General features: G+C 50.4%; 1 protein-coding gene across 2 annotated transcripts in view; it reads right to left on the reverse strand.

Annotated features, from left to right (window-relative positions):
• Positions 1-27284, reverse strand: part of shroom2a (shroom family member 2a) — a 334620-nt gene that overhangs the window by 149477 nt on the left and 157859 nt on the right. For both annotated transcript variants that reach the window (XM_038802577.1, XM_038802578.1), the window contains exon 2: positions 23506-23657. In XM_038802577.1, coding sequence (XP_038658505.1) covers positions 23506-23657 — 152 coding nt within the window. The remainder of the gene's footprint in view (positions 1-23505; positions 23658-27284) is intronic.

A 27284-nucleotide genomic window follows, 5' to 3' on the forward strand; every position in this document is an offset into this window, starting at 1 on the left:
ACTGCCCCAAACACACACAAGCAATCACACTACCCCCACACACACACAATCACACTGCCCCCCCCACACACACAGAATCACACTGCCCACACTCTCAATCACACTGCCCCCCACATACACTCACAATCACACTGTCCCCCACACACACAATCACACTGCCCCACACACACACAATCACACTGCCCCAAACACACACACACAATCACACTGCCCCCACACACATAGAATCACACTGCCCCCCCCCACACACACAGAATCACACCGCCCCACACTCACACTGCCCCACACACACAATCACACTGCCCCTCACACACACAGACATACACACAATCACACTGCATCCCACACACACACAATCACATTGCCCCTCACACACACGCACAATCACACTGCCACACACACACAATCACACTGCCCCACCCAAACACACAATCACACTGCCCCACACACACAATCACACTGCCCCACACACACACACAATCACACTGCCCCACGCACACACACACAATCACACTGCCCTCCGCGCACACACGCAATCACACTACCCACACAAACACACAATCACACTGGCCCACACACAATCACACTGCCCCCCTCTCTCTCAGACACACACACACAATCACACTGCCCCACACAAACACACAATCACACTGCCCCACACACACACAATCACACTGCCCCACAAAGACACGCAATCACACTGGCCCACACACACACACAATCACACTGCCCCACACACACACACACAATCACACTGCCCCACACACACACAATCACACTGCCCCACACACACACACACAATCACACTGCCCCACACACACACACACACACAATCACACTGCCCCACACACACACACAATCACACTGCCCCCTCCACACACACAATCACACTGCCCCCCCACACACACACAATCACATTGCCCCTCACACACACGCACAATCACACTGCCACACACACACAATCACACTGCCCCACCCAAACACACAATCACACTGCCCCACACACACAATCACACTGCCCCACACACACACACAATCACACTGCCCCACGCACACACACACAATCACACTGCCCTCCGCGCACACACGCAATCACACTACCCACACAAACACACAATCACACTGGCCCACACACAATCACACTGCCCCCCTCTCTCTCAGACACACACACACAATCACACTGCCCCACACAAACACACAATCACACTGCCCCACACACACACAATCACACTGCCCCACAAAGACACGCAATCACACTGGCCCACACACACACACAATCACACTGCCCCACACACACACACACAATCACACTGCCCCACACACACACAATCACACTGCCCCACACACACACACACAATCACACTGCCCCACACACACACACACACACAATCACACTGCCCCACACACACACACAATCACACTGCCCCCTCCACACACACAATCACACTGCCCCCCCACACACACAATCACACTGCCCCCCCCACACACACAATCACACTGCCCCACACACACACAATCACACTGCCCCCCCCATACTCACACACAATCACACTGCACCCCCACACACACACAATCACACTGACCCACACACGCAATCACACTGACCCACACACGCAATCACACTGCCCCACACACGCAATCACACCGCCCCACACACGCAATCACACCGCCCCACACACACACAATCACATAGCCACCCCCATACACACACACTATCACACTGCCACACACACAATCACACTGCCTCCCACACACACACGCAATCACACTACCCCAAACACACACAAGCAATCACAGTACCCCCACACACACACAATCACACTGCACCCCCACACACACACAATCACACTGACCCACACACGCAATCACATTGTCCCACACACGCAATCACACTGCCCCACACACGCAATCACACCGCCCCACACACACAATCACACCACCCCACACACACACAATCACATAGCCCCCCCCATACACACACACTATCACACTGCCCCACACACACACAATCACACTGCCTCCCACACACACACGCAATCACACTACCCCAAACACACACAAGCAATCACAGTACCCCCACACACACACAATCACACTGCCCCCCCACACACACACAATCACACTGCCCCACACACACAATCACACTGCTCCACACACACACAATCACACTGCCCCACACTCACAATCACACTGCCCCACACTCACAATCACACTGCCCCACACTCACACACAATCACACTGCCTCCCACACACACAATCACACTGCCTCCCACACACGCAATCACACTGCCCCACACACACAATCACACTGCCCACACGCACACAATCACACTGCCTCCCACACACACAATCACACTGCCCCACACACACACAATCACACTGCCCCACACTCACAATCACACTGCCCCACACACACACAGACATACATAATCACACTGCCCCACACACACACACACAATCACACTGCCTCCCACACACACAATCACACTGCCCCACACACACACGCAATCACACCGGCCCACACACACACAATCACACTGCCCACACACACACACAATCACACTGCCCCACACAAACACACGCAATCACACTGGCCCACACACACACGCAATCACACTGGCCCACACACACACGCAATCACACTGGCCCACACACACACGCAATCACACTGGCCCACACACACACGCAATCACACTGGCCCACACACACACACACACACAATCACACTGCTCACACACACACACAATCACACTGCCCCACACACACACACACAATCACACTGCCCCACACTCACAATCACACTGCCCCACACACACACAATCGCACTGCCCCACACTCACAATCACACTGCCCCACACACACACAGACATACATAATCACACAGCCCCACACACACACACACAATCACACTGCCTCCCACACACACATTCACACTGCCCCACACTCACACAGACATACATAATCACACTGCCCCACACACACACACACAATCACACTGCCTCCCACACACACAATCACACTGCCCCACACACACACGCAATCACACCGACCCACACACACAATCACACTGCCCACACACACACACAATCACACTGCCCCACACACACACACACAATCACACTGCCCCACACACACACGCAATCACACTGCCCCACACACACACACGCAATCACACTGCCCCACACACACACACGCAATCACACTGCCCCACACACACACAATCACACTGCCCCACACTCACAATCACACTGCCCCACACACACACAGACATACATAATCACACTGCCCCACACACACACACACAATCACACTGCCTCCCACACACACAATCACACTGCCCCACACACACACGCAATCACACCGGCCCACACACACACAATCACACTGCCCACACACACACACAATCACACTGCCCCACACACACACACGCAATCACACTGGCCCACACACACACGCAATCACACTGGCCCACACACACACGCAATCACACTGGCCCACACACACACGCAATCACACTGGCCCACACACACACGCAATCACACTGGCCCACACACACACACAATCACACTGCTCACACACACACACAATCACACTGCCCCACACACACACACACAATCACACTGCCCCACACTCACAATCACACTGCCCCACACACACACACACAATCGCACTGCCCCACACTCACAATCACACTGCCCCACACACACACAGACATACATAATCACACAGCCCCACACACACACACACACAATCACACTGCCTCCCACACACACATTCACACTGCCCCACACTCACACTGACATACATAATCACACTGCCCCCCACACACACACACAATCACACTGCCTCCCACACACACAATCACACTGCCCCACACACACACGCAATCACACCGACCCACACACACAATCACACTGCCCACACACACACACAATCACACTGCCCCACACACACACACACAATCACACTGCCCCACACACACACGCAATCACACTGCCCCACACACACACGCAATCACACTGCCCCACACACACACACGCAATCACACTGGCCCACACAGACACGCAATCACACTGGCCCACACACACACACACACACACACACACAATCACACTGCTCACACACACACACAATCACACTGCCCCACACACACACACACAATTACACTGCCCCACACACACACAATCACACTGCCCCACAAACACATGCAATCACACTGCTCCCCACACACACACGCAATCACACTGCCCCCGCACACACACAATCACACTGCCCCACACACACACAGACATTCATAATCACACTGCCCCACACACACACAATCACACTGCCCCACACTCACAATCACACTGCCCCACACACACACAGACATACATAATCACACTGCCCCACACACACACACACAATCACACTGCCTCCCACACACACAATCACACTGCCCCACACACACACGCAATCACACCGACCCACACACACAATCACACTGCCCACACACACACAATCACACTGCCCCACACACAAACGCAATCACACTGGCCCACACACACACGCAATCACACTGCCCCACACATACACGCAATCACACTGGCCCACACACACACGCAATCACACTGGCCCACACACACACACACAATCACACTGCCCCACACACACACACACAATTACACTGCCCCACACACACACAATCACACTGCCCCACAAACACATGCAATCACACTGCCCCACAAACACATGCAATCACACTGCTCCCCACACACACACGCAATCACACTGCCCCCGCACACACACAATCACACTGCCCCACACAAACACACAATCACACTGCCCCACACAAACACACAATCACACTGCCCCACACACACACGCAATCACACTGCCCCCGCACACACACAATCACACTCCCCCACACAAACACACAATCACACTGCCCCACACACACACACAATCACACTGCCCCACACACACACAATCACACTGCCCCCCCCCCCCCCAACACACACACACACAATCATACTGCCCCCCACACACAATCACACTGGCCCCCAAACACACACACAATCACACTGCCCCACACACACTGGGAGAGGAATTGGGAGTGTGGCGTTGCGTATTGGGAGTGTGAGGGTGACAATTGAGATTGTGGGTGTGAGGAATGGGAGCACGGGTGAGAGGATTAGGTGTGTGTGCGGAATATGGGGTGTATGGGAGTGCAAGGGAAGTATGGGAGTGTGGGGACAGTATGGGAGTGTGGAGTGATGATGTGAGTGTAGGAGGAGTATGGGAGGAGAATGGGAGTGTGGGGTGAGGGGGGGAGGGTGGTATTAGGGCAGCACGGTAGCATGGTGGTTTGTACAAATGCTTCACAGCTCCAGGGTCCGAGGTTTGAATCCCGGCTTAGGTCACTGTCTGTGTGGAGTCTGCACGTTCTCCCCGTGTGTGCGTGGGTTTCCTCCGGGTGCTCAGGTTTCCTCCCACAGTCCAAAGATGTGCAGGTTAGGTGGATTGGCCATGATAAATTGCCCTCAGTGTCCAAATTGCCCTTGATGTAAGGTGGGGTTACTGGGTTATGGGGATAGGGTGGAGGTATGGGTTTGGGTAGGGTGCTCTTTCAAAGAGCCGGTGCAGACTCGATGGGCTGAATGGCCTCCTTCTGCACTGTAAATTCGATGAAGTTAATGAGAGTGTAAGGGGAGTATGGGAGTGTAAGGGGAGTATGGGAGTGTAAGGGGAGTATGGGAGTGTAAGGGGAGTATGGGAGTGTAAGGGGAGTATGGGAGTGTAAGGGGAGTATGGGAGTGCAAGGGGAGTATGGGAGTGTAAGGGGAGTATGGGAGTGTAAGGGGAGTATGGGAGTGTAAGGGGAGTATGGGAGTGTAAGGGGAGTATGGGAGTGTGGGGGAGGATGTGAGTGTGGGAGGAGTATGGGAGGAGAATAGGAGTGTGGGGGGGGGGGCGTATGAGAGTGTAAGGGGAGTATGGGAGTGTAAGGGGAGTATGGGAGTGTAAGGGGAGTATGGGAGTGTAAGGGGAGTATGGGAGTGTAAGGGGAGTATGGGAGTGTAAGGGGAGTATGGGAGTGTAAGGGGAGTATGGGAGTGTAAGGGGAGTATGGGAGTGTAAGGGGAGTATGGGAGTGGAAGGGGAGTATGGGAGTGGAAGGGGAGTATGGGAGTGTAAGGGGAGTATGGGAGTGTGGGGGAGGATGTGAGTGTGGGAGGAGTATGGGAGGAGAATAGGAGTGTGGGGGGGGGGCGTATGAGAGTGTAAGGGGAGTATGGGAGTGTAAGGGGAGTATGGGAGTGTAAGGGGAGTATGGGAGTGTAAGGGGAGTATGGGAGTGTAAGGGGAGTATGGGAGTGTAAGGGGAGTATGGGAGTGTGGGGGAGGATGTGAGTGTGGGAGGAGTATGGGAGGAGAATAGGAGTGTGGGGGGCGCGTATGAGAGTGTAAGGGGAGTATGGGAGTGTAAGGGGAGTATGGGAGTGTAAGGGGAGTATGGGAGTGTGGGGACAGTATGAGACTGTGGAGGAGTATGGGAGTGTGGGGGGAGTCTGGGAGTGTGGGGGGAGTATGGAAGGTAAAATTCCCCCCTGCAAATTCACCCCCCCCTGCCCAACATGTCCCTATGGAGGACTGTTATCAAGAGAACTTTTCTCAAATTCTGGATTGGCTTTTACAACCTTGAATTGACTTTGTTTTGTCCTGTGCAGCAAAGGAATGTTAAGTATTCAAGGATAAATCCTCAGTTCAATTACCTCAGTCATTTTTCCCAGTGAAGGTCATGAGACACGATTCCTCACCCACCCAGAGAGAGAGCTCAGAACGTGGTCTTTACCCATCTCCCTTTGAGAGTGACAGGACCTCCCAATGTGTTTACAGCCAATGAAACATTTTACCAAATGTAGTCAACTGTAACAATTAGCAACTGCAGCAGAAAATTTACACATATAGGTTCCACAAACCGCAATGTGATAATGACCAGATAATCTATTTTATTTTGGGGACAAAATAAGTATTGGCCAGGATACTGGGGAAAAAGCCTTTTGTTGCCTATTTCCTTAAATAATGTCATGTGATCCATTACATTGCCGAGAGGAGGTAGTGGGAGATCAATTTTCACACCCGCACATCCGGGAGTGCAGCACCCAGACCCGGGAGCTGCGGGAGGCACAGACAGATGCGGGTGGGGTACAGACAGACACGGGAGCAGAGGGGCACAGACAGACCGGGGGGGGGGGGGCGCAAAGACAGACCCGGGAGCAGAGGGGCAAAGACAGACCCGGGAGCAGAGGGGCAAAGACAGACCCGGGAGCAGAGGGGCAAAGACAGACCCGGGAGCTGAGGGGCCCAGACAGACCCGGGAGCTGAGGGGCACAGACAGTCCCGGGAGCTGAGGGGCACAGACAGACCCGGGAGCTGAGGGGCACAGACAGTCCCGGGAGCTGCGGGGCACAGACAGTCCCGGGAGCAGAGGGGCACAGGCAGACCCGGGAGCAGAGGGGCAAAGACAGACCCGGAAGCAGAGGGGCACAGACAGACCCGGGAGCAGAGGGGCACAGACAGACCCGGGAGCAGAGGGGCACAGACAGACCCGGGAGCAGAGGGGCACAGACAGACCCGGGAGCAGAGGGGCACAGGCAGACCCGGGAGCAGAGGGGCACAGACAGACCCGGGAGCAGAGGGGGGGACACAGACAGACCCGGGAGCAGAGGGGCACAGACAGACCCGGGAGCAGAGGGGCACAGACAGACCCGGAAGCAGAGGGGGGGACACAGACAGACCCGGGAGCAGAGGGGGGGACACAGACAGACTCGGGAGCAGAGGGGCACACAGACCCGGGAGCTGCGGGGCACAGACAGTCCCGGGAGCAGAGGGGCACAGACAGACCCGGGAGCAGAGGGGCACAGACAGACCCGGAAGCAGAGGGGGGGACACAGACCGACCCGGGAGCAGAGGGGGGGACACAGACAGACTCGGGAGCAGAGGGGCACACAGACCCGGGAGCTGCGGGGCACAGACAGTCCCGGGAGCAGAGGGGCACAGACAGACCCGGGAGCTGCGGTGGGCACAGTCAGACCCGGGAGCTGCGGTGGGCACAGACAGACACGGGAGCAGAGGGAGGGCACGGACAGACCCGGGAGCTGAGGGAGGGCACGGACAGACCCGGGAGCAGAGGGGGGGCACAGACAGACCCGGGAGCAGAGGGGCACAGACAGACCCGGGAGAAGAGGGGCACAGACAGACCCGGGAGCTGCGTGGGGTACAGACAGACTCGGGAGCGGGGGGGGGGGGGGGGGGGGGGGGGGGGGGGGGACATACAGACCCGGGAGCTGCGTGGGGCACACAGACCTGGGAGCAGCGTGGGGCGCAGACAGACCCGGGAGCAGAGGGGCACAGACAGACCCGGGAGCAGAGGGGCACAGACAGACCCGGGAGAAGAGGGGCACAGACAGACCCGGGAGCTGCGTGGGGTACAGACAGACTCGGGAGCGGGGGGGGGGGGGGGCATACAGACCCGGGAGCTGCGTGGGGCACACAGACCCGGGAGCAGCGTGGGGCGCAGACAGACCCGGGGGCAGAGGGGCACAGACAGACCCGGGAGCAGAGGGGCACAGACAGACCCGGGAGCAGAGGGGCACAGACAGACCCGGGAGCAGAGGGGCACAGACAGACCCGGGAGCAGAAGGGCACAGACAGACCCGGGAGAAGAGGGGCACAGACAGACCCGGGAGCTGCGTGGGGTACAGACAGACTCGGGAGCGGGGGGGGGGGGGGGGGCCATACAGACCCGGGAGCTGCGTGGGGCACACAGACCCGGGAGCAGCGTGGGGCGCAGACAGACCCGGGGGCAGAGGGGCACAGACAGACCCGGGAGCAGAGGGGCACAGACAGACCCGGGAGCAGAGGGGCACAGACAGACCCGGGAGCAGAGGGGCACAGACAGACCCGGGAGCAGAGGGGCACAGACAGACCCGGGAGCAGAGGGGCACAGACAGACCCGGGAGCAGAGGGGCACAGACAGACCCGGGAGCTGCGGGGCACAGACAGACCCGGGAGCTGCGGGGGGCACAGTCAGACCCGGGAGCAGAGGGGCACAGACAGACCCGGGAGCAGAGGGGCACAGACAGACCCGGGAGCAGAGGGGCACAGACAGACCCGGGAGCTGAGGGGCACAGACAGACCCGGGAGCAGAGGGTGGGGGCACAGACAGACCCGGGAGCAGAGGGGGGGGCACAGACAGACCCGGGAGCTGCGGGGGGCATAGTCAGACACGGGAGCTGCGTGGGGTACAGACAGACCCGGGAGCGGGGGGGGGGGGGGGCACAGACAGACTCGGGAGCTGCGTGGGGCACAGACAGACCCGGGAGCTGAGGGGCACAGACAGACTCGGGAGCAGAGGGGGGGCACAGACAGACCCGGGAGTAGAGGGGCACAGACAGACCCGGGAGCAGAGGGGGGGGGGCACAGACAGACCCGGGAGCAGACGGGTGGCACAGACAGACCCGGGAGCTGCGTGGAGCACAGACAGACCCGGGAGCAGACGGGTAGCACAGACAGACCCGGGAGCAGAGGGGGGGCACAGACAGACCCGGGAGCAGAGGGGCACAGACAGACCCGGGAGCAGAGGGGGGGCACAGACAGACCCGGGAACAGAGGGGCACTGACAGACCCGGGTGCTGAGGTGCACAGACAGACCCGGGAGAAGAGGGGGGGCACAGACAGACCCGGGAGCAGAGGGGGGGCACAGACAGACCCGGGAGCAGAGGGGCACTGACAGACCCGGGAGCTGAGGGGCGCAGACAGACCCGGGGGCAGAGGGGCACAGACAGACCCGGGAGCAGAGGGGCACAGACAGACCCGGGAGCAGAGGGGCACAGACAGACCCGGGAGCAGAGGGGCACAGACAGACCCGGGAGCAGAGGGGCACAGACAGACCCGGGAGAAGAGGGGCACAGACAGACCCGGGAGCTGCGTGGGGTACAGACAGACTCGGGAGCGGGGGGGGGGGGGGGGGGGGGGGCATACAGACCCGGGAGCTGCGTGGGGCACACAGACCCGGGAGCAGCGTGGGGCGCAGACAGACCCGGGGGCAGAGGGGCACAGACAGACCCGGGAGCAGAGGGGCACAGACAGACCCGGGAGCAGAGGGGCACAGACAGACCCGGGAGCAGAGGGGCACAGACAGACCCGGGAGCAGAGGGGCACAGACAGACCCGGGAGCAGAGGGGCACAGACAGACCTGGGAGCAGAGGGGCACAGACAGACCCGGGAGCTGCGGGGCACAGACAGACCCGGGAGCTGCGGGGGGCACAGTCAGACCCGGGAGCAGAGGGGCACAGACAGACCCGGGAGCAGAGGGGCACAGACAGACCCGGGAGCAGAGGGGCACAGACAGACCCGGGAGCTGAGGGGCACAGACAGACCCGGGAGCAGAGGGTGGGGGCACAGACAGACCCGGGAGCAGAGGGGGGGGCACAGACAGACCCGGGAGCTGCGGGGGGCATAGTCAGACACGGGAGCTGCGTGGGGTACAGACAGACCCGGGAGCGGGGGGGGGGGGGGGCACAGACAGACCCGGGAGCTGCGTGGGGCACAGACAGACCCGGGAGCTGAGGGGCACAGACAGACTCGGGAGCAGAGGGGGGGCACAGACAGACCCGGGAGTAGAGGGGCACAGACAGACCCGGGAGCAGAGGGGGGGGGGCACAGACAGACCCGGGAGCAGACGGGTGGCACAGACAGACCCGGGAGCTGCGTGGAGCACAGACAGACCCGGGAGCAGACGGGTAGCACAGACAGACCCGGGAGCAGAGGGGGGGCACAGACAGACCCGGGAGCAGAGGGGCACAGACAGACCCGGGAGCAGAGGGGGGGCACAGACAGACCCGGGAACAGAGGGGCACTGACAGACCCGGGTGCTGAGGTGCACAGACAGACCCGGGAGAAGAGGGGGGGCACAGACAGACCCGGGAGCAGAGGGGGGGCACAGACAGACCCGGGAGCAGAGGGGCACTGACAGACCCGGGAGCTGAGGGGCACAGACAGACCCGGGAGCAGAGGGGCACAGACAGACCCGGGAGCAGAGGGGCACAGACAGACCCGGGAGCAGAGGGGCAAAGACAGACCCGGGAGCTGCGTGGGGCACAGACAGACCTGGGAGCTGCGGGGCACACAGGCCCGGGAGCAGAGGGGGGGGTGGACACAGACAGACCCGGGAGCAGAGGGGCACAGATAGACCCGGGAGCAGAGGGGCACAGACAGACCCGGGAGCAGAGGGGCACAGATAGACCCGGGAGCAGAGCGGGGCACAGACGGACCCAGGAGGTGCGAGGGGCACAGGCAGACCTGGGAGCTGAGGGGCACAGAGGGGCCCAGGGTGGCAGAGTGCAGTAGCTGGCAGCCAGGTTTTGAATATCCACCCTGGGTTGTCCACTGATAATGACTGCTCTATTTGAACTACATGACCGTTAATACCATGAGGTAATTACAGTTCAACCACAATGGTGACAACGATTCATCTTGTCACAGGCAGAACTGTAGAATAGACAGGTAGATGGATCAGTATTTGGACGGTGTCATAGACAATGCAATTTCCACCCACAAGGGGGTGAGAGAGAGCGTGGTTACACATACTGAAGATATACAGAGGTATCCAGGACGTTTGCTGCCAGGATTTTTATAAATGTCTTTTAAATTTTTATTTAGAGAAGCACAAACAAGATGAAAACTGGTTCAAAGATTGGAGGAGAAACAGCTGGAAGTGAAGTTAACACTCCACCGCTTAAAGGCATCCATTTTAAAACGGGCAGCCCTTAAATCAGTCACTGAATCAATAAATACATTTGTAGAACTAAGGCTACATTTTAGTGAATTGTTGGCTTTGATTAATAAATAACAACACTTTGATGAATCGATCCCAGTTGTTCTTTGATTGTGCTCAGGCTCTAGGAGCCCTTCTGCTGATTCCAAATCCTCATCAACCAGTTCAATCTGCCACCCCCAGTCTCTGTTTACCCACCAGGTCCCAACCCTCCTCCTCTCCCCTGCTACTACCCCAACATCTCACCCCTTCTCCTCCCACAACAGGTGTGGTCAGATTTTGTTACCTCATACCTTCATACCTTTGGTTAACAAATATAAGAAACACACTAGTTTGAAAGTTCTCTTCTCCGTCCCTCAGCCAGAAAGACGTTTTGAGGGAGAATATTCCATCTTTTCACACTCTCGTTTCTCCTTCAAGGTGAAGATGACCGTATTCACCATCTGGGATGTTTGGCCGGGTTCTGGTGGGTATGTAGATGCTGCTAATGGTGATCAATGCCCGGATGGTCCTGCTGTAAATTGGACAGGATATCGTGAATGATTGGGTTTTGGATGAATTACTGACTCAGCAGTTTCTCTCCTTGCATTCCCTCTCTGCCTCTGATATGAGCTGGGTTTGGAAGGAAGTGACTCTGTTTTTCATTTGGTTGTACCTGGCTCAGTGGTCCTGGGTGAGCGTCTTCCAGAACTCAAAAACTGATATCAAAGTCCTACCATCTGATCTACAGAAACATCCAAAAGCAGTTCGAGTGCAAGCAGCTGGGATTCTTGGCATGCGGCTGGTACACAGTGCAAATCTCATTTGCACAGAGCACAGTGGGCAGGACTATTGCTCCATACTCTTTCAATTTGCTCGGCGCACTTACTCCTCTTGATTGCCAGACTAATTGATCTCTGAAGTCTGCTGAAGAATACACTCACTTTGGCGAGTGAGGACGTGGTGCTGAAGTAACTTGATTGGGACAGCGTTAGGCCGAAAGCTCTGAAAAGGTCCCTGGTTCAGTCCCGAGTTTCAGTAGCTGGACTTAAACTACCTTCTGTGTGAAGAAATGTTTCTTGTCACCTCCTGTAACCAGCCTCATTCTAAGGTAATGCCCCCTTGATGCTTTGCAAGGATTCTGGCAACTCAAGCTAGGTGAAGAATGTAGCAAGTATTGTACATTCAATACTCTGTCAGCTGTTGCTTTCTCCGTATGCTCTTTGGCATAATCTCAGCATTGGAAATATTCTACAGAGCGATGGAACATATTGTTAAAGGCATTCAGGGTGTTCGAGTATACGGCAATGACATCATAATTCGGGGTTCCACCCAAGGGGAACACAATCACAGGCTAATTATGGTATGACAAAATATCAGAAGAAATGGGCTACGATTCAATAAGGTCAAATATCAGTTTAATGTAAAGGAAATAACGTTCCCAAGGAGGCAGATTCTTTGTTCAAGGAATACAACCTGATGCCATGAAGATACAAGCCATCATACATATGCCTCGACCTACAGATAAAAAGGGAGGACTGGGCATGAGCAACTTCATTGGAAAGTTCATACCAAATCTCTCAGCAAAGACTGCATGTCTTAGAGATATTCGAAAGGAAGTGAACAACTTCATTTTGACTGACAGCGTGAATATGAATGGATAACACTAAAGAAAGCTCTGATGACCACGCCAGTGTTAACGTTTTTTGATCCAACAAAATATACCAAGATTTCAACAGATGCATCGAATGATGGGTGAGATGCAGTATTGCTGCAGCAGGAAAATGGTAGTGACTGGAAACCAGTAGCATATGCTTCAAGATCTATATCAGAATCTGAATGTTGTTATGCACAAATTAAAAAAAGAGTGGTCAGGGCTAGTGAATGGTTTGGAGAAATTTCATAGCTACATGTATGGTCTACCTATGTTCATTGTTGAAGACAGATCATAGACCACTGGTTGCAATAATCAAGAAGAATCTCAATGAGATGTCTCCTCGTATTCAACGTCTGATGATGAAACTTCAGAGATATGATTTGGAATTAATCTATACACCTGGCAAACATATTGTGGTAGCAGATGCGTTGTCTAGAGCTACAACAGCACAAGATGACAGTTCTACTGGAGAGGATGTGCAGGTTCATGTAGATATGATTACGGAAACACTACCAGTGTTGGATGCAAAGTCAAAACTGATTGTTGAAGAAATAGAGAAGGATGAAGTATTACAAATGGTGATACACAATCTCAACAATGGATGGCTGAAAGGTTCATGTTGTAAATATCGTCACATACAATCAGAGCTAAGTGTAAGAAATGATTTGTTACTAAGGCAAGAGAGGATCGTAATTCCACATTCTCTGCGCAGGGAGTTGCTATAAAGGATTCCTGACGATCACCTTGGAATCGAGAAATGCAAGTGAAGAGAGTGAGATACTGTATATTGGCTGGGAAAAACAGAGACATACAGAAAATGGTGGATAAGTGTACCACTTGTCAACATAATTGACAAGCAAAGGAACCGATTAAAATAGGTGGAATAGTGTCAGTTCCTCGGCAAAAGATTGGGATAGTCTTATTCTACCTTAATGGTAAAGAATATTTAGTAGTGGTAGATTGTTACTCACATTATCCAGAGATAGCACAATTATCTAGCTCATCAGCAAATTGTGTAATCATGCATACAAAAGCAACATTTGCAAGACATGGAATACCTGAGTTAATAATGAGTGAAAATGGACCATGCTTTAACAGTAAAGAATGGCGTGAAAATGCTGATTTTAAGCATGTAACGTCAAGACCATTATACCCACAATCAAATGGCAAAGCAGAAAAAGGGGTTCAGATAGTCAAGCAGTTACTGACGAAGGCTATGGACAGTAAAAATGATCCATATTTAGTACTGCTAAGCTATCAAACATCTCCATTAAGTTGTGGTTTATCGCCAGCAGCAATGTTGATGAATCGGAAACTACGAACAAATCTGCCATCCATACCAAGCAAAGGCTGAATGAGAAGATAAGAGATCAAATGGAATCTCAAAAGAAGAAACAAAAGGACTATTATGACAAGTCTACCAGGAGTCTGAAACCTTTGAAACCAAATGAGATGGTGAGAGTGGAGGATCCTGATGGCTGGTCAAAACGTGCTACGGTATTGCAGAAAACAGGTCCAAGGTCCTATACTGTGATAACTGAGCAAGGACTGGTTTGAAGGAGGAATAGACGAGCACTCCTAAAAGTCAAACAACCTGCTTCTGAACAGCAAGGCGGGGGTGTATATGAAAGTTTCCATTCATCGAAACTGACACAAGTAGTGCAGTGAATGAGTTAAAAGTCAATGGACAGAATGATTTTCAGAACAATGATTCAATCATACTAGCTGCACCCACAGAAGTTCAGAACTATCACACAGATTCACCAAAGTTGAGACGATTAACGAGAAACAGAAACAAACCGGAATGGTTGGATTTGTGAATGGACAATATAACGGTAGATGATGTAAAATACATTGTTACACATATCACATGTAATATTTACTGAATTATATGTTTTCTTCAAAATCTCAAGGAACCAGGATGTAGTGATATGCATTAAGTGTATGTGTAAATATGTATAGCCTCCGACCAGTAGTGTCAGACAAGTAGTAGCATGTGACACTGTAGCCTGGGGGGAGTCTTGAGGAGAAACCATCGTGGTCAGTCGTGTTTGTATTAGTTCCAGTTTTATAGCGTTAGTTTCCTACCCACAGTTTATTATACTATAATAAAATTAACTAGTCTTGAACTAGATGTTCTTTAGTATGCTGACTCAGTAATTGTCTCTGTACACGAACTGTAGTCCGTGTGAAGGTGCACCCTCAGCACTCTTCGGTCGGGAGTTCCAGGATTTTGATCCAGTGACGAAGGAGGAATGACGATATCTGTCCAAGTCAAGATGATGCAGGCACCTAATGTTAGGTCATTGCTGCACATCTGAACTGCAGTTTCCAAACAGCAGCATCGGGTGACTCATCATGTGAAACCCAAGTTGGGAACTGTCCCTGACTTTCTGAACTACCCCAACAAATAATAAAATAGCGACAGTCTCAATGAAGATCTATTCCACGTAAACAACAGCGGTTGAGCTGACTGCCCATGAATGATTTACTAGGAAGCACAGTCCAAAGCAAAACCTTTCACAAAAGGTTCACATGGAAGAAAAGACATGAAATCAATACCCTGAACACATCAGGTTCGTATTACTGGCAGTGAACCTGAATACCACTGCTACTACTGACCAACAAACTGCAGCAGTCTCTATGCTGTATCAGATAAAAAGAATGTGCATTTATATAGCGCCTATCCTGACTGAAGGTTGTCCCAATGTACTTTACAGCCAATTAAGTACTTTTGAAGTGTGGTCACCACTGCAATGTTGGTAATGAGGCAGCCAATTTGTGCTCAGGAAACCCCCACAAATTGCAATGTAATTGATAATAGCCAGTTAATTTGCTTGTGATGTTGATGGAGTGACAAATACTGCCCCTCAAACCAGGAGTACTCACTTGCTCTTTGAAATAGTATTATGCGATCTTATACATCTATAAGAGAGGAGACGTGACTCCGGTTTAAACTAGTTTAATCTGAAAGCCGGCACCTAAAACAATGCAGCAATCCCTCAATACTGCACTCTGATATCAACCCTTCGACCATGGATTTTCAAACTTTGTTCCCAGGACACACTTTTGCCAACCGGCCGACCTTCATGACCTACACTGACCACCCTTCACGACCCACACTGGCTAATCTTCACGGCCGACACCATGTTCGTTTACCGTCAGTGCGAAAGGGGAGCCTGTTTGGTCCTCACCATCTCACTTGAATCTAGTTCAAAGGAGCAGAGGGCAGCACGGTAGCATTGCGGACAGCACAATCGCTTCACAGCTCCAGGGCCCCAGGTTCGATTCCGGCTTGGGTCACTGTCTGTGCGGAGTCTGCACATCCTCCCCGTGTGTGCGTGGGTTTCCTCCGGGTGCTCCAGTTTCCTCCCACAGTCCAAAGATGTGAAAGTTAGGTGGATTAGACATGATAAATTGCCCTTAGTGTCCAAAATTGCCCTTAGTGTTGGGTGGGGTTACTGGGTTATGGGGCTAGGGTGGAGGTGTTAACCTTGGGTAGGGTGCTCTTTCCAGGAGCCTGTGCAGACTCGATGGGCTGAATGGCCTCCTTCTGCACTGTAAATTCTATGACAGGGCAATGTACATATCAGATGCAGACTTCAGCCAGTTCCTTTGTGCTGTCTTCATCTTTATGAAAAAGGAAAAGTCAACCTCGCACATGTAGGTCGTCGTGAAGGGAATTAGCAACAAGATGCTTGTTTTACTTAACACTGGATACTCCTAGGACGTGCTGCACCAGGATGCTGACAGTTTCATGGGCTTTTGGCATGTTTTTAATGTGGGATCACAGGTCAGCTACAGCAGCGTATTCTTTAAATTTGGAGTCAGCTGGGTGCCATGGTGGCGCAGCGATTAACACTGCTGCCTCATGGCGCTGAAGACTTGGGTTCGATCCCGGCCCAGGTCACTGTCCATGTGGAGTTTGCACATTCTGCCTGTGTCTACATGGGTCTCACCCCCACAACCCGAATATGTGCAAGGTAGGTGGATTTCCCATGCTAAATTGCCCCTCAATTAGAAAAAATAATAATCTGGAATAGGCTGTATGTTAATAACGGAGTCTGGGGTCTCAATCTCAAAAGGAACTTTTCATCCAATACTTCTCTCTCAAAGTCTGAAACTTCTCTTATTGCCGATACTACCCTGCATATAATACACATGGGCTTTGTCTCCTTATTGGCACAATTGACAAAACCATACCTCAAGAAATCATCTTTATACTGCTTTGTTCCTGAGTTAAGTTTCTTCTTTGTAGGCTGTTTACCAGAGGCCCTGGAGCTCTGTACAAAGCTAACACTAGCACGGCTTTGTCCTTCCCATGACTCTCCTGTGTAGCTCTCTCCAGCAGATTATGTTGTGAGACCCTGTCCCAATAGATCAATTTGAGTCTCTGGCTGTCTCCTACTTTTAAGAAAACCATTGATCTTCACAATTCACTTGCTTTGCTTGCCAGAAGCTGAAAAATAGAAGTAACACTGCTCCGTGATTTGGCAGCAAAAGCATGAACCTGGGAGGCGCTTGATGTCAATGTGTGTGCAGGGCACATGACCTGCTCTTTGCTGCCACTTTCTCATACTGAGGATACTCCAAAGAGCTTCATTACAGCCCAAATCACTAACATCACTGATAATGGGGCTGAGAGAGTTAAATTCTGAGGATATGTAACATTAACCTGAGCTTCATTCACATGAGTTTAGAACCTTGTGTTACAATCTAATCAAAGTCTTACTATGAGATTATGCCCTCTAGTCCTAGACACTCCCACAGAGGGAAACAACCTCTTAGCATCTTTTCAAAAACATTCATTGAAGGGATGTGAGTGTCGCTGGCTTGACCAGCATTTATTGCCCATCCCTAGTTGCCCTTGAGAAGATGGTGGTGAACTATCTGCCTTCTTGAACCGCTGCAATCCACGAGGTGTAGGTACACCCACAGTGCTGTCAGGATTTTGACCCAATGATAGTGAAGGAACAGAGATATATTTCCAATCCCTTTGAAATGAAGGCCGACATTCCATTTGCCTTCCCAATTCCATGCTGAACATGCATGCTAGTTTCTTGTGTTTAGTGCATGAGGAACCCCAAATCCCGAGATGCTACAGTTTTCTGCCTCATTCTCCATTCAAATGATATTCAGCTCGTTTTTTTTTCCTACCAACATGCATAACTTCACATTCTCTAATAATAACTTCCATCTGCCAAGTTTTCCTCACTCACCTGTCCTGTCTATATCCCTCTGTAGACTCTTTGATTCACCTTCACCACTTGCCTTCCCACCTATCTTTGTGTCATCGACAAACTTGGCAATACTATATTCACTGCCCTCACCCAACTCATTAATATATATTATAAATAATTATGGCCATAGCATGGATCCCTGAGGCATTCCACTAGTTACAGATTGCCACCCCAACTCTCTGACTTCTATCAGTTAGCCAGTCCTCTACACATGCTAATATACCACCTCCAACAACATGGACTCTTATTAAATAGCCTTTTGTGCAGTACCTATCTACTCTGTCCAGCCCCCTCTTGATTTTGAACACTTCTATCAAAACATCACTTCGCCCTCTTCTCCCCAGGGAGACGGTCCATCTTAAGAGGGTGGATGGGACCTCTGTTTAATATGTCATCCAAAAGAACTTCAAATCTTACACACTCCTGCGCACACTTATGCTTAATGCATTCAGAAACCCATATAACATACATCTGAGAATCATCCATGTACACGCATAAATTGTCTGATTTTTAAAAATAAAAAATTTAGAGTATCCAATTATTTTCCAATTAATGGGCAATTCAGCGTGGCCAATCCACCTAACCTGCACATCTGTAGGGTTTTGGGGGCTGAGACCTATGCAGACACAGGGAGAATGTGCAAACTCTACACGGACAGTGACCGGGGCTGAGATTGAACCCGGGTCCTCAGCGCCATGAGGCAGCAGTGCTAACCACTGTGCCACCGTGCCGCCCCAAATTGTCCGATTTAGAGGGGAATCAATTTCATTGTGCAGAAGGAAATAGATACAATGCACAACAAAGACAACTACAGAAATCCAGGGTGGGTGGGTTTTAACTTTTATCACTGGACTAAAAACAAATCATCGCCTGGTTTACATCCTCGTAGACTTTCATTTTGATTGGGCCTATTTTCTCTGGGTTTTGCCCAGTGTTGAAATTACCTGCAGAGGATCTGGGATATTTGTGAACAGGGCAAATAACCATACATCTCCTTAACCAGACTCTAGAATCATTCATGAAGTGCACAGCAAGTGTTCATTTGAAGTGAATTCAATGTAAAAGTATGCACAGAAAGTGAAATAAAAAGAGGGGAAGGAATGTGGAACTAAGAAAGATGGGAATTGAAGGTAAAAGTAAACGCATTATATTTTTTAAGACCCACAAGAACAATTTATATTTGAAGGAATGAGATCCCATATTTGCAATTGCTCATTTTCAGTGCTGGAGAAGATATTTTGTTTTTTCTTTTATCGGATATGGGCAAGGCCAGCATTTATTGCCCATCTCTAATTGGCAATAATTCAATCTGATCACACTGTAAAAGGGTTACTTACACAGGACTGGACAAGTCCTAACTTTCTGTGGTGAGGTTAATCTGTATCTAGAACGACAGTAATGAAATGTAATGCTGTTTAGTACATTTGAATGGGAAGACAGTCAGCGAGAGGCTGCTTACACACAGCTTCTAAAGGAGCAGAGCACCCCAGACAGCAAAAATCTGGATTTTCAGATTTAACTGTACAAATGCTCATCAGAGGTTGGTGTCCAATTTACACATAAATAATAGTGCACATTGTTAACAGTGAATTTTGGGCCACTGAACCGAATCTTGCTTGTTAATGGTTCTCAAAAGAGATCAGTGAGCAACTACCGATGTTCACACATGCACGGTTAAATGTCCAAGGTGCCTGGTTCCTACAAAGGTTGCATCAGCAGAGACACAGGCATGAAAAATATAAAGCCTACAAAGTTGCGCTACTTAGCCAATAGATATCCACTAGCTCACCAAACAAGTTAGGGCTTGCCCATTCGAGCATAAGTTTAAAAAAAAATTTAGAGTACCCAATTATTTTTCCAATTAAGGGGCAATTTAGCGTGACCAATTCACCTAACCTGCACATCTTTGGGTTGTGGGGGGTGAGATCTACACAGACACGGGGAGAATGTGCAAACCCCACACGGACAGTGACCGAGAGACGGGATCGAACCTGGGTCCTCAGCGCCATGAGGCAGCAGTGCTAATCACTGCGTCACCATACTGCCCTTAGCATAAGTAAAATTAAGACTGTTAAGACTTAGTAATTGCAATCCTAGCACTGAAACCTACGTTTTACAAACTTGGGAATTACATTCCTTCAGATTTTAACTATTTTTAAAAAATTGATGTAAGGAACTTGTCAAATCTTTGTTTCGTGTTTCTCTTTTCAATTCCTGTTGCTGCAACATTGCAGTTTCGTTTTAAACTGCAGACTTTGGTCAATCTGGTCAAACTGAAAACACCCCTTATCTAATGTACTGGCCCAGATCTTCCCTTTATGCTCTGTGGCACAGCCTGTGATGTCAGGTTGATGGACTTGGCAAGCAGCCAATCATCGCATCTGAAATTCTGAGACATCTCCTGGTCCCGCTTGCAATTTGTGGAGCCATTCAGAACCTTCTTGAAGAATGGCGGGCCATTTTGTCCTCAGTTCCTTGAAAGATCCAGGCAAGAAGCAGCTTTAAACAAGCTCTTTCCCTCAGCTCTTTCTGCCTGGTAATTTAAGAGGTTTCCAGCCAGACCTGTGGAAGCCACCCCTGTTTAAAAGACTGCAGGTAGTAGCCAGACGCCTGAAAGGTTCTACTGTTTTAAAAGGCTGGGAGCAGTTTCTCCCACCAGGTCTTTAACAGTTTAATCCTCTGTCTGAATGGCTGGCAAAAGCCCAGTCTGAGAAGTCTCTTCACAATATAACCAGACAAGCAGTTGAAAGACAGAGTGGATGTAGAATCTGCTGCAATGAGAATATTCTACAGCCTGCAGGTTCTGGCCAAAGACACCATTAGAAGATCACTGGCTATATGGACTGCTACCACAGCAGCAAAGAACTATCTCATACCTCTTAAACCCTGTTATTTTTTAACCTTTCCCCCTTTCCAACATGTGTCTGTCCTGCATGTGTTGAGGCGGAGAGTGGGACAGGGTTTTGGAAATAGTTAGAATTGCAGGCCACTGTTCCATTCTTACCATTATATGTTCTTCTTTTTCCACCTTTTTCTTTTAATTTAAAGTGCCCAATTCTTTTCTTTCCAATTAAGGGGCAATTTAGTACGGCCAATCCACCCAACCTGTACATCTTTGGGTTGTGGGGGTGAGACTCATGCAGACACGTGGAGAATGTGCAAACTCCACACAGACAGTGAACCGGGGCACAGATTGAACCCGGGTCATCAGCGTCGCGAGGCAGTAGTGCTAACCACTGCGCTACCCTGCTGAGGGTGTCATAACATTGAAAAATGTAAATAATATTCCAATTTCTTTCCGAATCTTCCATCTCCCTGATAATCTGGTCTACATTTTCATCTCTTTATTTTGATTTCTGTACCTGATTTGACACTGAATTAAATATTTTAGCTTGCTCTTCTGCATTTCGGGTCTGTAAGAATTCCTTAATTCGAGTGCAGAGGAGAAAAGCAATTGCTATCTCTGCTCACGTCGATCCCAGCATCACTTGTAGAGAGTGCCAACCTGTTTGCCTTTCTCATCATTGCAAGTCCCAGAAGATCAATTCAAAGCCTGTGGGAAAGTGGAAGTGTGAAAAGTGGTCAGCGCTGTTCATTCGCTGCTGATTGCAAAATCTGGGCCCGTGTTTGGACAGTTAATTTTATAACAGCTAACTGTATTTCACAGAATCTTACGACACAGCGGGAAGTCACCCACCCTATTTTGTTCCTGCTAGTTCATCACAGCTCACCAAACAGCCCCACGTTCCTGCTCTTTCCCCGTGGTTCTGCATTTTCACGGACACACACAACTCGATTTTGAAAGTCATTTTCGAATGTGCTTCCAGCAGTCATTCACCCAGTATACTCCCGGTCACGACAGTACATTGTGTCAAAAAATAATTCCCCTCATCTTCTCCCTGGTTCTTTTGCCAATCACTTTAAAAGTGTCCTCTGCTTACCAAACCTGCTGTGGGGGATATCAAGGTGTGGTGGTAATGTCACTGGACTAGTAAGCCAGAGGCCCAGACTAATTCTCCAGGGACATGGGTTCAAAATCCCACCCTAACAGTTGATGGAATTTAAGAAACTCACGCTCCCAGGGGGAGCAGTTTATCCTTACTTACTCTATCAAAATCCTTCATGATTTTGAATGCTTCAATTAAATCTCTGCTCAAAGGAAAACAATTCTAAAGTCTCCTGTCTATCCATATTTGTGCTGCATCATCATGAATAATAGTTTTCCAGGGGGGCAGCATGGTGGCGCAGTGGTTAGCATTGCTGCCTCACAACGCCGAGGTCCCGGGTTCGATCCAGGCTCTGGGTCACTGTCCGTGTGGAGTTTGCACATTCTCCCGTGTTTGCGTGGGTTTCACCCCCACAACCCAAAGATGTGCAGGTTAGGTGGATTGGCCACGCTAAACTGCCCCTTAATTGGAAAAAATGAATTGGGTACAGTAATTTTTTTAAAAAATGAATAATGGTTTTCCTTGATGTCTATATGTCACAAGGAGATGATCGGCCAACAACAATGTCCAGGAGAGACTGAAATTATACTTCTTCTGTCTGACAATGAAATTTAGGACTCTCAACCACCAGTTCCAAATACAAGAACAACTTGAGAAGCAAGAACTGGCCCACAAATTACCCAGTCTATTTGAACCCAAATTCCCTCCCGCAACAGTTGCTGCTTGGCTTACTGTGCATGTTCCAGAAGGTTCTGCTCTTAAACTGATCTGCTACCTCTGTACCAAAGACAGAGACCTTTTTTCCAGGTGAATGGACCAAGTTTGAGCACTTACGCCCCTCTGGTTTGATTCATGCCTCACCTTCTCACCACTATCTTCAGAGTCCTGTGCGAGCCTTTCACAAGACAGATTGCCTCTTGCCTGTAGCCGGTGAGGATCACATCGTTGATGCTAACCATCTCGTCTCCGACTTGAAGCTTGCCCAGCGCCGCGGCCTTGCTCCCCTCCTCAATCTGCAATTGAACAAACAGATTGAACAGTTACAGAAATTGCTCATTTCACACCCGCCACTCTATGATTCTAACATCCTCCCAAACAAGTTTCTTGTGGTGACCTGGAATGTACTGCCTGAAAGGATGGTGGATGCCGATCCAATCTGTTAAAACTTCCACGAGGGCAACACAGTGACACAGTGGTTAGCATTGCAGCCACGCGGCACCGAAGCCCAGGTTCGATCCTGGCTCTGGGTCACTGTCCGTGTGGAGTGTGGTGAATGTGATTCACACTATATATAGTTGCCAATATCACTCCATGTATATATGTTCGTTATCTACCCATTGTAAGATCAATGCTGTATATAGTTGCCAATATAACTCCGTGTATATATGTTCACTATCCACTATTGTAAGTGCAGTTGCACTATCCGACCACCAGGGGAGTCGCTCTGGGAATACGCGAGAGTTTGTACTGGGCTCCTCCCTTGGCTCCACCCAGGACTCCTCCTCCTGGGACCGATGTATAAAGATCAGTGCCTTAGAGCCAGCCTGCCAGTTCATCTGAAGTTCAATGACGAATAGGCTGGCTCTGTTGTAAGTGTATTAAAGCCTCTGTTCAGATCCAACTACACGTGTTCGCTGAATTGATGGTTCCATCATGGAGTTTGTACATTCTTCCCGTGTTTGCGTGGATTTTGCCCCCACAACCCAAAAGGTGTGCGGGGTAGGTGGATTGGCCATGCTAGATTGCCCCTTAATTGGAAAAAATGAATTGAGTACTCTAAATTTATTTTTTTTAAACGTTCACGAGGACATAAGGAAACAATCAGTGATCTCCCTGTAGGACCTGTGGAGTATGGGCTCCCTGGGTACAGGCTGGAGGCCAATGACCTGAGGCGCGTTAAGGCAGAAGATAAAAGCAGGCCCAAGTCAGAGCCTGGTCAGACCTATCCTCCCAGCGAGGACTGCACCGAGAGTGAGATGCTGTGCTAAGCATGTAATTGTAAATATGTAAATAAATTCACCTTTGTTACCTCCAGCTTCCTTATGAGTTATTATACAATCCTAACTCTCTACGGAAAATTATCATTCATAAACCCAGAACAACCGGAGAGAAAGAGATGCTCTTCAGTCATGTAACGGTACATTATCGCATGTGATCAAGTATGATATCAATGAGCCCGAACAAAACTGGATCAATGGGAATCAGGGGGATAAAACACAAAAAGAAGATGGTTAAGGTGGTGAGAGGTCAATCATCTCAGTTCCGGGACATCACTGCAATAGTTCCTCAGGGTAGTGCCCTAGGCCCAACCATCTTCAGTTGCTTCATCAATGGGCTTCCTTCCATCGTAAGGTCAGAAGTGGGGATATTACCTGATGACTGCACAATGTTCAGTACCATCTGCTACTCTTCAGGCACTGAAGCAGTCCATGCCTGCATGCAGCTACAACTGGACAACAATTGTGCCACTAAAGTGCTAGGCAATGACCATCTCCAACAAGAGAAAAACTAACCAACTCCCCTTGACATTCAATGGCATTACCATCGCTGAATCTCCCACCATCAACAAGGGGAAGTCCCCTCTCCTTTAAATCCGCATCATCGCACCTCTCCTCAAAAAGCCAACCCATAATTAACTTCACCATCCTTCCATATACCATCCAATCATAAATCTCCACCACAAAGGAGAACAGAAAATGAATGCAATCTAGTAAAAGAACATAAAAGCAGACATAAAAGCTGCGGTAGTATGTAAAAAGGAAGTGCTTGGCTAAGACAAATGTGGGTCCATTACAGGCAGAGTCAGGAAATTCATATTAAGGAATGGAGAAATTGCAGAGAATCTAAATGATTACTTTGCCAATATTTTCACTGAGAAATATATTCAGGAAATCTCTCAGATATAGAGATCCAAAGGACTGGGGAGAATGTGGAGTTGAAGGAAATTAGTATTAAAAAGCTTTACTGGGTTTACCACGAGCCCGGTGGTGGCGGCGACCCTAAGAATCTGGGGACAGTGGAGACGGCATCGGGGGAAAACAGGGGGCTCGATGGAGGCTCCACTGGGTGGCAACCATCGGTTCATCCCGGGGAACAAGGATGAGGGATTTAGGGGGTGGCAAAGGGCGGGCATCAGCAAATTGAGGGACCTGTTTAATGGCGGGAGGTTTGCGGGCCTGGGGGAACTGGAAGATAAATTTGGCCTTCCCCAAGGGAACATGTTCAGATACTTGCAGGTAAAGGCGTTTGCCAGGCGACAGGTAGAGGGATTCCCTCTGCTGCCACCGCGGGGGACGATGGACAGAGTGCTTTCGGGGGTGTGGGTCAGAGAGGGGAAGGTGTCTGACATCTATAAGGTAATGCAGGAGGTGGAGGAGTCGTCAGTGGAGGAGCTGAAGGCTAAATGGGAGGAGGAACTTGGGGAGCAGATAGAGGACGGGACTTAGGCGAATGCCTTGGAGAGAGTCAACTCTTCCTCCTCATGTGCGAGGCTTAGTCTCATCCAATTTAAGGTGCTGCACCGGGCCCACATGTCCGGGACTAGGATGAGTAGATTCTTTGGGGGTGAGGACAGGTGCACCAGATGTTCAGGGAGTCCAGCGAACCACGCCCATATGTTCTGGGCATGCCCAGCACTGGAAGAATTCTGGAAGGGGGTGGCGGGGACGGTGTCGAGGGTGGTTGGATCCAGGGTCAAACCAGGGTGGGGACTCGCGATTTTTGGAGTTGCGGTAGAGCCGGGAGTGCAGGAGGCGAAAGAGGCCGGTGTCCTGGTCTTTGCGTCCCTAGTAGCCCGACGAAGGATTCTGCTACAGTGGAAGGATGCAAGGCCCCCAAGTGTGGAGACCTGGATCAGTGACATGGCGGGATTTATAAAATTGGAAAGGGTCAAATTTGCCCTGAGAGGATCAGTACAAGGGTTCTATAAACGATGGCAGCCTTTTCTGGACTTCCTGGCTCAAAGATAGGTAACTTGGTCAATAGCAGCAGCAAACCGGGGTTTGGGGGGGGGGGGGTGTTCCTTATTGTAGTGTCTATTCTGTAACTTTATATTGTGTTAATTTGCGTTGTTGTTATAATGCTGTGTTGTTCATGGAGGTGGGGCGAATGTTTATGATTGTTAATACAGTATTATTGTTATTTTTGGTATTTTACTATGGTGCGTTATTGTTGTATAAATTCAAAATTTTTCAATAAAAATTATTTTAAAAAAAAGTTTTACTGGAGAAAATAATGGGACTTAAAATTGCTAAGTCCCCGGGATCTGGTATAATGCATCCCATAACATTGAAAGAGGTGACAATAGGGATAGTGGATGCATTGGTGATCATTTCCCAAATTCTATAGCTCCTGGAATTGTTCCTGAAGTTTGGAAGGTAGTAAATGTCATCGCACTATTTAAGAAGCGAGGAAAGGAGAAAAGAGGGAACTACAGACCTTTTAGCCATACATCAGAAGTAACGAAAATGCTAGAATCTATTATAAAGGATGTGGTAAAAGGACACGTGGATAATCAGGATCCGATTGGGCATAATCAGCATGGTTTTTGAATGGGAAATCATGCTTGATTAACTTGGAGTTTTTTTGAAGATGCAACTGACAAACTTGAGAAAAGAGAGCTGATGGGATGCAGTATATTT

Source organism: Scyliorhinus canicula, chromosome 7, assembly GCF_902713615.1.
Source record: "Scyliorhinus canicula chromosome 7, sScyCan1.1, whole genome shotgun sequence".
Classification (NCBI taxonomy): Eukaryota; Metazoa; Chordata; class Chondrichthyes; order Carcharhiniformes; family Scyliorhinidae; genus Scyliorhinus; species Scyliorhinus canicula.